We start from the raw sequence: 15,027 nt of genomic DNA on the forward strand, positions 1-15,027 counted from the left end.
ATACTGTATTATTGTTAATAATACAGGTGCTTGAAAGGTGCTAAGACTTGAAAGGTGCTAAGACAGTAGATCTTAAATATTTTTATTACAAAAGTAATAGTAGTTCTGTGATGGATGTATTAAGTAACCTTATTGTGGTAATCATTCTGCAGTATATATGTGTATGAAATCACCATACCGTACAACTTAAACAGTGTTATGTGTCAACTGCATCTCAATAAACATACTAAAATGCCCTCTTCACAAATAGAGATAAACAGCAAAGGGCTAATCAAAAATTAGTAATACATATGGTTCCATGATTAAAAATCTGAGTTAGGATTACTGTAGTGTAATATCACTTAACAGATTGATATGTTTCTCTCTGAATTAGGTGGTTATCCCTAAGGTAAGTCCCATAGGGAAGCAATATTCCCATTCAGATTTCCAAGCAGGCAGAGCTTTAAGAGAACCATTTCTGATCCTGTCATTCATGCCCGCCCCCCCATAATTATTTTGTAGATTAGGGACTATATAAAAGTGTGCAAGATTCAGAAAACATAAATGTCTTGATGAGGAAGGATATAAATTTTAAGACCAGTTAGTTCCCTTTTATCAGAAGCAAATCAAGATTAGGTAGGTTAAATGGCTGGAAGCCCAGAAGTAGTGCTTTTAAGATGAAGTAAGAACAGTGGGACTATATTATGTTCACTTTTACCAAGTTCCATTGTTAGATAATATGTAAAAAGAGGTCCTGGAGCCTTGGACAAGATAGGAGAAATCCAAGTCACTTTTAGGAAAATAATGTGAAAGCCCAGAGGGAGGTTATCAAACTGGAATCTTTGCCTGTGGTTCCCCTCCCACCACATTCCAAGAAAGAATTCTTAGTCATTATTGGGTATGATGCAGGGAGCCCTGAAGACCATGGGAAAATGCAGCAATTAGTGTGTTCTATCCTCGGCTGATACTGCTGCTTCCCTGTGGGCTCCACCTGGGTTGGCCAGGCCCAGGTCAGCCAGACTGAGGTACAACATAACCAATGGGTTTAATCTAACAGCTGACAGTTGCTGAGCACCTACTCTGTGTCAGGTACTGAGATAAGACAATTGATAGGCTTTCTTCACCTGTCCTTTTGAGGACTGCTATGAAGAAAAATACCTGTCCTCGCCAGGCTGATTGGATCTGGGATTTGAGTTCATGGGCTTTCTCGGAAACTTCCCTATTTGTGTTTTCCTTCCCTAGTAGAGAATATTTAGAAGTGGCCGTCAGAGGAAAGTAAGCCTCTAGACTCCCTTGTAGTGCTGTTGCTTATTCTCCACTTAAAAATGAAATATAAGAAAATTAAACAGTCATTGACAAACAGAAGAATAAAATGTAAATATTCCTCTTGTCCTAGAATTGGTGGGATCAGGAGGTTGGAAGGGTGGGGATTTCAAAGAGTTAAAACAACAGACAAAATCATAAAGAGAAAGATGAATTATTTTGATTATGTAAAAATTAAAAACTTGTATAAGACAGATGCCATAAAAAAAATAAAAGGCAAATGACAAATTAGTAAAATGGCAAAGGGTTTATGACCTTAAATATGAAGAGCTTTTACAAAACAGTAAGACCAAGTAAAGAGCCTAGTACCAAAATGAACAAAGCATAGGAACAGAGAAATCACTAATGAAGAAATTAAATGATCAATACATTTTTTTTCTTTTGCGGTACGCGTGCCTGTCACTGTTGTGGCCTCTCCTGTTGTGGAGCACAGGCTCTGGACGCGCAGGCTCAGCAGCCATGGCTCACGGGCCCAGCCGCTCCGCAGCATGTAGGATCTTCCCGGACCGGGGCACAAACCTGCGTCCCCTGCATTGGCAGGTGGACTCTCAACCACTGCGCCACTAGGGGAGCCCCGATCAATACATTTTTGTATTGCTAATAAAAAGATGAAAATTAAATATAGATTTTTTTTTCTCCCATCAAATTGACTGAGATGGAAAAACAAAGGTATTCTTTCTTGTCAATGGTAAGGTAAAATAAGCATTCTTTTTAAAAACTTGAGATATAATTCATATATCATAACATTCATCCTTTACAAATTCAGTAGATTTTAGTATACTTACAAGGTTGTACAATCATCACGACTGTCTAATTCCAGAACATTTTTATCATCACAAAAAGAAATCCCATTCCCATTAGCAGTCACTCCCATCTCCCTTTCCCCTGGCAACTACTAATCCACTTTCTGTCTCTACAGATTTGCTTATTCTGAATATCTCATGTAAATGGAATCATACAATATGTGGCCTTTTGTGTCTGGCTTCTCTCACTCAGCATAATGTTTTCAAGGTTTATCCATGTTGAAGCGTTGAAGTATGTATCAGTACTTCATTCCTTTTTTTTTCTTCCAGTTTTATTAATATATAATTGACATTAGCACTGTATAAAGTTTAAGGCATACAGCATAATGATTTTCCTTACATACATCATGAAATGATTATCACAGTAAGTTTAGAAAGCATCCATTATCTCATATAGATGCAACATTTTTAAAATAGAAAAAAAAATTTTTCCTTATGATGAGAACTCTTAGGATTTATTCTCTTAACAACTTTCATATATAAAAGTGTTAATTATGTTTATCATGTACATTACATCCCTAGTACTTATTTACCTTATAACTGGAAATTTGTACCTTTTGACTGCCTTCATCCATTTCCCCCTCCCCTCATTCCCCACTTCTGGTAACCACAAATCTGATCTTTTTTCTATGAGCTTGTTTGTTTGGTTTCGAAGTATAATTGACTGACAACATGTTAGTTCCTGCTACACAACTTAGTGATTTTGTATTTCTATACATTTCAAAATGATCACCACAGTAAGTCTAGCTATGATCTGTCACCATATGAAGATATTACATAATTATTGACTATATTCTCCATACTGTACATTTCATACCTGTGATTCATTTATTTTTGCAAGTGGAAGTTTTTACTTCTTAATGTCCCTCACCTTTTTCTCTCTTTGCCTCAGCCCCTTCCCCTCCAGCAACCATCTGTTTGTTCTCTGTATCTATGACTGTGTTTGTTTTATGTTTGTTCATTTGTTTTGTTTTTACATTCCACATATAAGTGAAATCATTCAGTATTTGTTTTTCTGTCTGACTTAGTTCACTAAGCATAATACCCTCTACATCTATCCATGTTGTCACAAATGGCAAGATTGCATTCTTTTTTATGGCTGAGTAATATTCTATTATATATTTTATGTACATTTATTTATATATGTATGCTACATCTTCTTTATCCATTCATCTATTAGTCGTTTGCTTCCATATTTTGGCTATTGTAAATAATGCTGCAATGAACATAGAGGTCTGTATATCTTTTCTAATTAGTGTTTTTGTTTTCTTCAGATAAACACCCAGGAGTAGAATTGTTGGATTGTATGGTAGTTCTGTTTTTAATTTTTTGAGGAATCTCCATACTGTTTTCCATACTGGCTGTACCAATTCACATTCCCACCAAGAGTGTACAAGGGTTACACTTTCTCCACGTCCTCACTAACACTTATTATTTGTTGTCTTTTTGATAATAGCCATTCTGACAGGTGTGAGGTGATAGCTCATTGTCATTTTAATCTCTGATGATTAACGATTTTGAGCATCTTTTAACGATTTTGAGATGCCTGTTGGCCATCTGTGTGTCTTCTTTGGAAAAATGTTTATTCAGATCCTATGCCCATTTTTTAACTGGGTTGTTTGGGTTTTTTTGCTATGAGTTATATGAGTTGTTTGTATATTTTGAATACTAACTCATCAGATATATTGTTTACAAATATCTTCTCCCATTCAGTAGGTGGCCTTTTCATTTTTTCATAGTTTCCTTTGCTGTGCAAAAGCTTTTTAGTTTGATGGAGTCCCATTTGTTTGTTTTTACTTTTGTTTCCCTTGTCTGAGGAGACATATCCAAAAAAATATTACTAAGACCAATGTCTTAGTACTTCACTCCTTGTTATGGAAAATAATATTCTTACATTGATAATATCACATTTTCTTTATTCATTAATCAGTTGATGGACACTTGGGTTTCCACTTTTTGGCTATTATGAATAATGCTTTTGTGAACATTCATGTACAAGTATTTTTTGTTTGTGTTTATGCATGTACATATGTTTTTAATTTTGGGGGGTATATACTTAAAAGCAGAATACTGGGTTATATGGTAACTCTATGTTTAACTTCCAGAGGAACTGCAAGACTGTTTTCCAAAGTGTTTATACCATTTTATATTCTTACCAGCAATATATAAGGATTCCAATTCCTCCACATTCTTGCAAACACTTGTTATGGTTTGCCTCCTTGAGTATAACCATCCTAATGGGTGTAAAGTGGTAACTCCTTATGGTTTTGATTTGGATTTCCCTAATGACTTATTATGTTGACCGTTTTCCATGTGCTTATTAGCCATTTGTATATCTTGTTTGGAGAAATGTTTATTCAAGTCCTTTGCCCATTTTCAAATTAGGTTGTCTTTTTATTGTTGCATTGTAACCGTTATTTATGTATTCTGGATATTAAACCCTTATCAGATACTTGATTTGCACATAATTTCTCCCATTCTGTGGGTTTTTTAACTTTCTTGATAATACCCTCTGATGCACAGAAGTTTTTAATTTTGATGAAGTCCAATTTATCTACTTTTGTTACTTACACCCTTGGTGTCATATATAAAAATCCACTATTAGGACTTCCCTGGCAGTCCAGTGGTTAAGACTCTATGCTCCCAATGCAGGGGGCATGGGTTCGATCCCTGGTCGGGGAACTAAAATCCCGCATGCCATGTGGTGTGGCCAAAAAAAAAAAAAAAAAAATCCACTGTTAAATCCAAGGTCATATAGATTTACTCCTATGTTTTCTTCTAAGAGTGCTACGGTTTTAGCTCTTATATTTAGGTCATTGATTTATTTTGATTAGTTGAGGTAGGAAGGAGTCCAACTTAGCTTTGATTTTTTGTTTTTGTTTTTTGACATGTAGAAACCTAGTTGTCCTAACACCATTTGTTAAAGAAACTATTCTTTCCTCATTGAATGGACTTGGCACCTTTGTGCAAAATCAGTTGGCCATATCCACGCACTTATGGTCAATTAATCTACAACAAAGGAGGCAAGAATATATAATGGAGAAAAGACAGTCTCTTCAGTAAGCGGTACTGGGAAAACTGGACAGCTCCATGTAAAAGAATGAAATTAGAACATTTTCTAACACCATATACAAAAATAAACTCAAAATGGATTAAAGACCTAAACGTAAGACCAGGAACCATAAAACTCCTGAAGAAAATGTAGGCCAAACATCCTTTGACATAAGTTGTAGCAATATTTTTTTGGATCTGTCTCCTAAGGCAAAGGAAGCAAAAGCAAAAATAAACAAATGGGACCTAATTAAACTAAAAAGCTTTTGCACAGCAAAGGAAACCACCAACAAAACAAAAAGACAACCTATTGAATGGGAGAAGATATTTGTAAATGATAAGATCAATAAGGGGTTAATATCCAACATATATAAACAGCTCCAACAACCCAGGTCAAAAAAACGACTCGATTAAAAAATGGGCAGAAGACCTGAATAGACATTTTTCCAAAGGAGATATACAAACGGCCAACAGGCACATGAAAAGATGACCAACATCATTAATCATCAGAGAAATGCAAATCAAAACCACAATGAGATATCACCTCACACCTGTCAGAATGGCTATCACCAAAAAGACCGCAAAGAGCAAATGTTGGCAAGGATGTGGAGAAAATGTAACCCTTGTGCACTGTTGGCGGGAATGTAAATTGGTATAGCCACTGTGGAAAACGGTATGAGGGTTTCTCACAGAATTAAAAATAGAACTACCATATGATCCAGCAATTCCATTCCAGGGTATATATTCAAATAAAATGAAAACAAATACTGTATGCTAACACATATATATGGAATCTGAAAAAAAAATGGTTATGAAGAACCTAGGGGCAGGACAGGAATAAAGATGCAGACATAGAGAATGGACTTGAGGACATGGGGAGGGGGAAGGGTAAGCTGGGATGAAGTGAGAGAGTGGCATGGACATATATACATTACCAAATGTAAAATAGATAGCTAGTGGGAAGCAGCTGCATAGCACAGGGAGATCAGCTCAGTGCTTTGTGACCACCTAGAGGGGTGGAATAGGAAGGGTGGGAGGGAGACACAAGAGGGAGGAGATATGGGGATATATGTATATGTATATGTATAGCTGATTCACTTTGTTATAAAGCAGAAACTAACACACTATTGTAAAGCAATTATACTCCAATAAAGATGTTAAAAAAAGAAAACACTAATTTGAAAAGATATATGCACCCCAATGTTCATAGCAGCATTATTTACAATAGCTAGGATATGGAAGCAACTTGTGTCCATCAACAGATGAATGGATAAAGAAAATGTAACAGACACACACACTGGACTACTACTCAGTCTTAAAAAAAGAGTGAAATTTTGCCATTTGCAACAACATGGATGGAATTGGAGGGTATTATGCTTAGTGAAATAAGTCAGAGAAAGAGAAATACTATATGATAAAACTTATATGTGGAATTTAAAAAATAAAATAGTGGATATAACAAAAAAGAAACAGACTTACAGACATAGAGAACAAACCAGAGGGGAGAGGAAAGCAGGGAGGGACAAGGTAGGGGTATTGGATTAAGTGGTACAAACTACTATGTGTAAAATAAATTAGCTACAAGGGTATATTATACAGCACAGGGAATATAGTCAATATTTTATAATGACTATAAATGGAACATAACCTTTAAAAATTGTGAATCAGTATTTTGTACACCTAAAACTTATATAATATTGTAAATCAACTATACCTCAAAAAAAATAATAAAGGTGTATTAAAACAAACAAACAAAAAAAAAAAACCACCTGACTGACAGACATGGTCCAAAGCTGTGGTTTTTAGATGTTTCAATGATTTGCATTTGATAAAAATTCAAACATATTTTACCCTAAGAAAACAATCACATGGCCATAGATGCATGGGTTTATTTCTGGACTCTCTATTCCATTGGTTTATATGTCTATCCTTATGTCGTACCACGCTGTTTTGATTACTGTAGCTTTCCATAAGTTTTGAAGTGTGAAGTGTAAGTCCTTTGATTTTGTTCTCTTTTTCAAGATTGTTTTGGCTATTCTAGGCCCCTTGAAAATCCACATGAATTTGAGGATCAGCTTTTCCATTTCTGCCCAAAAAGCTGTGGAGTTTTGATAGGGATTATGTTGAATCTGTAGACTGCTTTGTATAGTATTAATATTTTAACATTAAGTCTTCCTATCTATGATCAAGAGATGTTTTTCCTTTTATTTAATTTCTTTTTTTTTAAAGGATCTTTTTTTTTTTTTTAGATGTTGCGGGTAAGAGTTTATTAATTAATTTATTTTTGCTGCGTTGGTGTTGGGTCTTTGCTTCTGTGCGAGGGCTTTCTCTAGTTGTGGCAAGCGGGGGCCACTCTTCATCACGGTGTGCGGGCCTCTCACTATCACAGCCTCTCTTGTCGTGGAGCACAGGCTCCAGACGCACAGGCTCAGTAGTTGTGGCTCATGGGCCTAGTTGCTCTGCGGCGTGTGGGATCTTCCCAGACCAGGGCTTGGACCTGTGTCCCCTGCATTAGCAGGCAGATTCTCAACCACTGCGCCACCAGGGAAGCCCTATTTAATTTCTGTCAGCAATATTTATTATACAAGACTTTCACTGCCTTGGTTAAATTTATTCCTAAATATTTTATTCCTTTGGATGCTATTGTAAATGTAATTATTTTCGTAATTTCCTTTCAGGATTTTTCATTGCTAATTTATAGAAACAACTGATTTTTGTATGTTGAGCTTGTACCCTGAAATCGCTGAATTTGCTTATTAGCTCTAGTAGTGGTTTGTGTGTGTGTGTATTCTTTGGGAATATATGTACATTTATATATATATAGGTATAGATAGATAATCTGTATATAATCATGTCATCTTTGACATAATCATGTCACCTCTGTAGATAATCATGTCATCTATGAATAGAGATAGTTTTACTTTTTCCTTTCCAATATGTATGTCTTTTATTTCTTTTTCTTGTCTAATTGATCAGGCTACAACTTCCAGTACAATGTTGAGTAGCTGCAGTGAAAACAGCATCTTTGTCTTGTTCCTGAGCTTCAGGGGAAAGTTTTCAGGATTTCACTATTGAGTATGATGTTAGCTGTTTTTCATAAAAGTACTTTATCATGTTGAGAAATTTTACTTCTCTTCTTAGTTTTCTGAGTGTTTTTATCATGAAAGGGTGTTGGATTTTGTCAAGTTCCTTTTCAATGTCAGTTATGACCGTGTCAGCTTTTCCCCTTGTCCTTTAATGTCATGTTGCATAGATTGATTTTCTACTGTTGAACTACTCTTCCATTCCTGAGATAAATCCCACTTGGTCATGATGTATAATCCTTTTAACAGTTTGCTAGTATTTCATTGAGGATTTTTGTATCTACCAGCTACCCAAACCACCCCACCCCAGGGTACTGAAGTCTTTGTGGTCTTCAGATCTAATGATTTTCTTTAATCCTTATGCAGTCAAAACTCTTGGCCATTCCTTCCTTTGATATTGGTTACTGTTGACTCCTTTCTCCCTGAAATACTCTTTTTTCTTGGTTTCTGAGGCATTACACCCTCCTGTTTTCTCTCTCATTTCTAGGTACTCCTCCATCTCCACTGGAGATTCTGATCATCCTTTAAGCGTTTTTTTTTTTGTTTTTTTTGTTGCTGTTGTTTTTGTTTTTGTGGTATGCGGGCCTCTCACTGTTGTGGCCTCTCCCGTTGCAGAGCACAGGCTCCAGACGTGCAGGCTCAGTGGCCATGGCTTATAGGCCCAGCTGCTCCGTGGCATGTGGGATCTTCCCGGACAGGAGCACAAACCCGTGTCCCCTGCATCGGCAGGCGGACTCCCCACCACTGCGCCACCAGGGAAGCCCCCCTTTAAGTGTTTTATTTCTTAGGATCCTTTGGAAGATCTCGGTGAGTCCATTCACACTCAAACTTCAGTGATCCTTTTTATGCCAGCAATTCCCAAGTCAATGTCTCTAGATGAGGCCTCCTCTGACCTACATTTGGAGCTACCTCCTGAACAACTCCTCTGGAATGTCCCACAGGTAGTTAAATACCCAACAGGACTCACAGGTCTTTCATGTTCAGGCCTCTGCTTACCTTTGCAGGAAAATGTTAAGGGGCATTTCAGTCTTAAGGAAAGAGGTACAGCATTCATTTCATTTGAATCTCAGTTATGTTGGTTTCTAGCTCTTCATGCTTGAGAGAATTCCTTAGCTTCTTCCATGTGTTTCTCTTGCTTCATTTGTAATGTGGGGACAATACTTGGTATGAAGATTAACAATAATGAAAAATGATAATGTATGTAAAGGTCTTGACCCATGTTAAGTTCTAAATAAATGGCAGCTATTTAGTAATAGTATTGGTCAGACATACAAGGGAATAGAAAATAATACTAGCTGTCCATTGTTTCTACTGACACTGACTTAAGCTTCCATCCATTTTTATGCTGGGTGGGACTTGAGCAGCAGATACCAGATGAAGAGTACTGGAGCCTTGCTCTGGGTCCCATTTGGGGATTTATCTCTATAATAAGATCATCTTTTTATTGTTAAGCCCCTTTTGGTTAGTGATCCAAAACTGGATGTTATTCTGCTGTATAGAAAGCTGTATTTATTAATTAGTGTGTTTTTATACTCATTGCTTGCCTTGAGGTGATCATCCATCCACTGATTTTTATTTAAGTACTAGTGGTTTTCTACTTCCTCTGTCTTTGTGCTTCAAATTCTGGCTTTACCATTCATGAAACAGAATGGGAAATAGATTCATTAAAAATCAGATTAGAATCTGTTACAAGAGAAAGCTGGGAAGTCTCTGCATTTAGTGCTTTGAAATGATGAATTGCTTTGTTTAAATATTAAGACACCATCAATGAAATATTTATGCATCATTTGCCTATTTAAATATCAATTCAATAATCAATTATTTAAGCTCTGATAAGTACCTGAAATCTTTCAATCAAGATCAAAGGAACTTTTAAGTTTGAATAAGGTATTGTACTGGAAATTTTACTATCTTTCTAAGGTTCACTTTAAAAACCAGGTGCCTGTTTTATGTGAGTTCTTTGCTAAAATAATTTTTAAATGGCTTAAAAATCACTTGGACTTTTTTTTTTTTTAATTATCTTCTCCCAGTCCCTTAACATAAGGAAAGGGTGCCCTAACTTTGGGTGCAATTATTGTATTCAAGTTTTAGTAACTTCATTCATTCATTTCTAAACTGTAAATGGAAGAAAAGTACATATTTTGTAAGACCTACCTCGATACGTATGCGTTGATGAAAGGAATGATTTTGAAATGCCGGTTTTCACGTCCCAAGCTCTTCAGCGTTTGAAGAGTTAAATCCGGGGTTGGCTTCCGTCCCTAGCCCGGGAAGCCACTAGGGCTCGGAGCGCGACCTCCGCTGTTAACCCTCTGGGCCAACCGGCCCCCCAAAGGCGCCGGAACCGCTGGATTCCGGCCGAGGGGCGGGCCCACTCTGCCTGGCTTCTCCCGCGACCCCGCCCCTGCGCCGGCACCGCCGCGGCCTCCCTGGTAGTTGCTCGCGATGATGCAAACGCTCACTTCCCGCATCCACTCCCCACAGAGGCCGCGGAGCCGGCGCCTGCCGGGCGCGCCGCCGAGCCGCGCGCCATGGGCAACATCCAGAAGAAGCTGACTGGCAAGAGCGAGGGCGGCAGGCGGCCGCAGAGGGGCGCGCCGCGGCGGGGCCGGGCGCCGGAGGCCGGCGCGGACAAGCGGCACCGGCCGCGGGCCCCGGCGACGGCGGGCGGCTCCAATGGGCACCCGGGCGGCGGGCGGCGCTCGGGGGGCCCCGCGGCCAGCGCGCCCCCTAGTCCCGGCGCGTTCCCCGGACCTGGCGCGCCGCCGGCGCCCGCCGCCCCAGTCGGCCCCGCCGGCCTGAAGAGCCAGGGCAACGAGCTCTTTAAAAACGGGCAGTTCGCCGAGGCGGCTCTCAGGTACTCGGCGGTGATCGCGCAGCTGGAGCCTACAGGTGAGTGAGCTTCGCCCGCGGGGTCCCTGTCCCCTCGGGCTGCGGCTCGCGGGACCTAAAGGGGCCACCGCGGGAGAGGCGCGGGCCACCTCCCGATTGACAGGCGCTCGCCCTGTAGGTTCCTTCCCAGTAACCGAGGGCAGGACGGGAGCGACTCCACCTCCGGGAGCTGTACCTTGGAACGCGTAGCGTGTGCCCGGGCGGGGCACGGTTGCAGCGGTCCCTTACGGGCTTGGCCTCTATGGCCACTGCGGGCACAGGGAGGTCCTCGGAGCTGCATTAGCAGCGGGGTGTAGGACTGCAGTGCCGCGGGAGACCTCAGCTGTCTGCTGAACTGTGATTTCGCTAATGGATTTTAACTGTATTTAATTAAATGTGATTTTAGGAAGTGGAAATGCAGATGATCTAAGTATCTTATATTCAAATAGAGCAGCATGTTACCTAAAAGACGGAAATTGCAGTGGCTGCATTCAAGATTGTAACAGGTAAGCTGCCCGTTTTCAGCTTTGTCAAGAGATTATCATTTCACTGTGATGAATGCAGTATTTAATATACTAAATTTTCTGCATAAGAGTCTAATTAAGACATTTAAGATGTGTTAATTGGTTAACACATAAAACTCGTAAATCCTTTCACATATATGAAGACAATTATAGAAGATTGTGCAAACTTTTTTCACTTCCACTGCTATCACGTTAATTCATACTCTTTTTCACATCAGTCTCAGAGTACTGGAGAAGCCTTCTAACTAGTCTCTCTGCGTCCTCCAATCCACTGTGGCATCAGAATAGCTTTTCCTGAAGCATTATTTTGTGCAGACTGTTTCACCGGGTGTTCAGTGGCTCTGTATGGTCTTCTAGATAATTATAACCTCCTCTGTCACCACACTGCCCCCCAAAAAAGCTTTCTCCTCCCATTTGGTTCACATCTATAATGCCCTCTGTACATCTTTGCTTTTCAGAAATCCTTCCTCTTCAGCTTCCCCATCCTCTCTGCTTTCCTGATCACCTCAGGCTCTGGTCATCTGCATGGCTGTAATGCTTGCACTGTCACTCTCACACCTGTAGGTACTTATGTCATCCACTGCATTGGATTTTAAGCTCCCTGAGGTCAAGAATCATGTATTATAGGGTTGCATCCCTCAAGCACATTAGTCACCCATGGTACTCAACAAGTTACATGCTGAGATGGATGAATATATTTACATGAATAAAAAGTATCATTTTACCATTAAATAATAAGCCTGCTTCAGGAGCCCTTTGGAAAGAAGCTACTGTTAGTGCATCTAAAAAATAAGAAGCCATATGTACTGGTTTAACCTTCACAGTTGTGGTTTACTCCTGTAGTCTGGTATAATTGTTAATATCATCCCCTTTCACTCTCAGAAGCCCTAGTTTGGACAGTAGCATGTGTGGACACCTTGATTATAAGGTAAACAGTTTTTTTTTCCATTGATAGTATCAGTTTATTGATATGGATAAAATCTTGCTGGTATCTGTGCCTGCAGTTTAAAAAGAAGGCCATGAGCTGCTTGGATTTTTTGCCGATTTTACATATTCATATTTAAAATCAATAATATTTATATTCACATTGGTCTGACTCTAGACCCCACCTACTGCTGTGCTATCTCACACTAGCTAATTGTTAGGTTTTCAGGATCTTGTGAGTTGGTTGAAGTCAAGTTGGTAGTTGAAATCTGCCATGGTTGGAGTACTACTATAATACCATGAAAATTGGCAAATGCCCCAAACCTGGGCCTCTTTTCTCAGGAGAGCCGGTTGTTACACATTCACTGCTGCCCATAACTAACAACAAGACCACGTGTATTTGCAGGTTATGAGGCACGTTGTGATTTGCAGCTAAGAACCTTTCAGTTCAAGTGTGTGATGGTAATATATTACCCTTCAGACTTGGTCTTCCTTCAGTGAGTGAGTTCAGGACTCTAGTTACAAACAGTGGACTCACTTTATCCTTAAGTGAGAGTAAGGTGGCAGACATTTTCTTGCTAAAATGTGTTGTTTCAGTGTAGACCCAGGAGGAAGTCACAGAGGAGACTCTGGGGTCAGGAGTGGGGGTGGTCGCTAGAATGGAGGTTTGCCCTGGAGGAGAGCGGGGGAGATTGCCTGCAGGGGAGGGAGGGAGGGAGGTGGGTGGTGGTTTAGGTAAGGTGTCCTTAGTTAAGAGCTGTGTTCTAGGCTGAGGAATCTGGTTCTGCTGGTCAGTACTGACCTTTCTAGAAGCCGACCTACTTAGATGTTTTCTTTGATACCTGGTGTATGAGTCTTAGCATAAGGAGCATGGTGTGATTTTACGCCAAAGCAGCGATTCTCAAACTCATTTCAGTGCCAGGGAAACCATGATTTACTTATGTGAACATGTTGAAATATGGCTGTATTTAAATATGTATAAACTAGGAACCAATTATTAGCAGAAGGATGACTGTTTTCTCTTCACCTGAAAAAGATTACATACATTTTAAAGGGAGCCTATTTTTTAGTTTTTCAGTTAATTATCTTTGCTCCTTGGAGAGTTGTTTCCTGTTGCAGGAGCACTTATTACAAAACAAGTGGTTGCAGCATTCAAACAGCGAAAAAGAAAAACTGCCCAGGGCAGTTTAAAATAAGGGAGAGGGGGAACCTATGAAATACCTTTGTATGCATTTTGGGGGAAAAGTCTTTGATTTTAAGTGTCTGCACTCCTGGGGCCTACTCTGAAGCACTTCCCTTGAGCTCTTTCCCAGGGGCTTATGGAGAGCAGCTGCTGGGAGCCTGAGGCTGTTTGAGGAGCTCAGTGGCTGCAGGCCCTGCCCTCTCCTCCCCTGAGCATCTCCAGGTTTCTAGGTTAGGCTTCCAGGTGAAGCATGAAACAGGGTTATGACACCTAAGAAAAGTTTAAAACCAAATGATTTTAAACAATAAAACAATTTCTAGAAATAATTCTAGAATTATTTCTAGAAATTCTAGAATTATTTCTAGAAATTACTTGTCATTCTCATAATTGCTTATCAGCTAAAAGAAGAATCTTCACTGTTCCCATCTATCAGAGAATCTTTTTGGGTTATCCAAACCACATCAAAAATCTTTCACTGATTTTCCATTGAGGGTATTCTGACAGAATCAAGATGAATGAATGTTGCCTAGTAATTCTCTGCTTTTTCTCATCTTTGTTGCTCACAGACGGACTTGAAATTAGAAGACGATGTGTTAACTTGAATACTTAAGCTTTTGTAAACTCTGGTTTAAAAGTTCTCTGTGTTTGTTTTTATGAATGGATGTGCTTTTTTTTTTTTCTTTTTTTCTTCTAGTGGAATTCTCACTTAAAAGGTCACATTCATTTTCAGGACTGCGGTTAAAGAGAAAAAACCTTGCATTTACTTGGTTGGGCAATGCTAAAAATTAAATGCATCATCTCATTCAGTTTTAGATTCCACGCCTACCTCAGGTCTCTCTTGTGGATAAATAGCACCTTGGGTGTTGGAAGTCTTTGGTAAAATGGGGGTAGTCTTGTGTTTGTGACCTATATTTATAATCACTGTGTAGTTAATATTCCCTATGCATTTAACTAAGGTAGATTTAAGGCAGTGGTACAGATGCCCAGAAACCTGTTTTCTAGTGTTTGAGTGTTTTTAATAGACTTTAATTTTATTTTTAAAATAACTTTACTGGTCACAAGAGTAATACATACCTATTATACAAAAAAATCTTAAAACCCAGCACAACGCAAAGGAGATCATTAAAATCATCCCCAATCCTAACACTCAGGCAAAGCAAAATTGGTTATTTTTCAAAGAAATGAAGCTAATTAGGTTTAATGACATTTCTAGAACAAATTCTATGATACACAGCTGAGGAACACACCCAGTTGAGTATCTGTACGACGTAGAGCAGCGGTCCCCAGCC

The 15,027-nt window shown here is 39.3% G+C and overlaps 1 protein-coding gene across 1 annotated transcript in view; it reads left to right on the forward strand.

Moving 5' to 3' along the window:
• The window catches only part of SPAG1 (sperm associated antigen 1), a 99,026-nt gene that overhangs the window by 59,939 nt on the left and 24,060 nt on the right, over nt 1–15,027 (forward strand). Inside the window, exons 10-12 of the mRNA XM_065895420.1 lie at nt 10,721–10,945; nt 11,021–11,128; nt 11,514–11,613. Of these exons, the coding sequence (XP_065751492.1) occupies nt 10,721–10,945; nt 11,021–11,128; nt 11,514–11,613 (433 nt within the window). The remainder of the gene's footprint in view (nt 1–10,720; nt 10,946–11,020; nt 11,129–11,513; nt 11,614–15,027) is intronic.

The sequence above is a fragment of the Phocoena phocoena genome, chromosome 17 (assembly GCF_963924675.1).
Source record: "Phocoena phocoena chromosome 17, mPhoPho1.1, whole genome shotgun sequence".
NCBI classification, from domain to species: domain Eukaryota; kingdom Metazoa; phylum Chordata; class Mammalia; order Artiodactyla; family Phocoenidae; genus Phocoena; species Phocoena phocoena.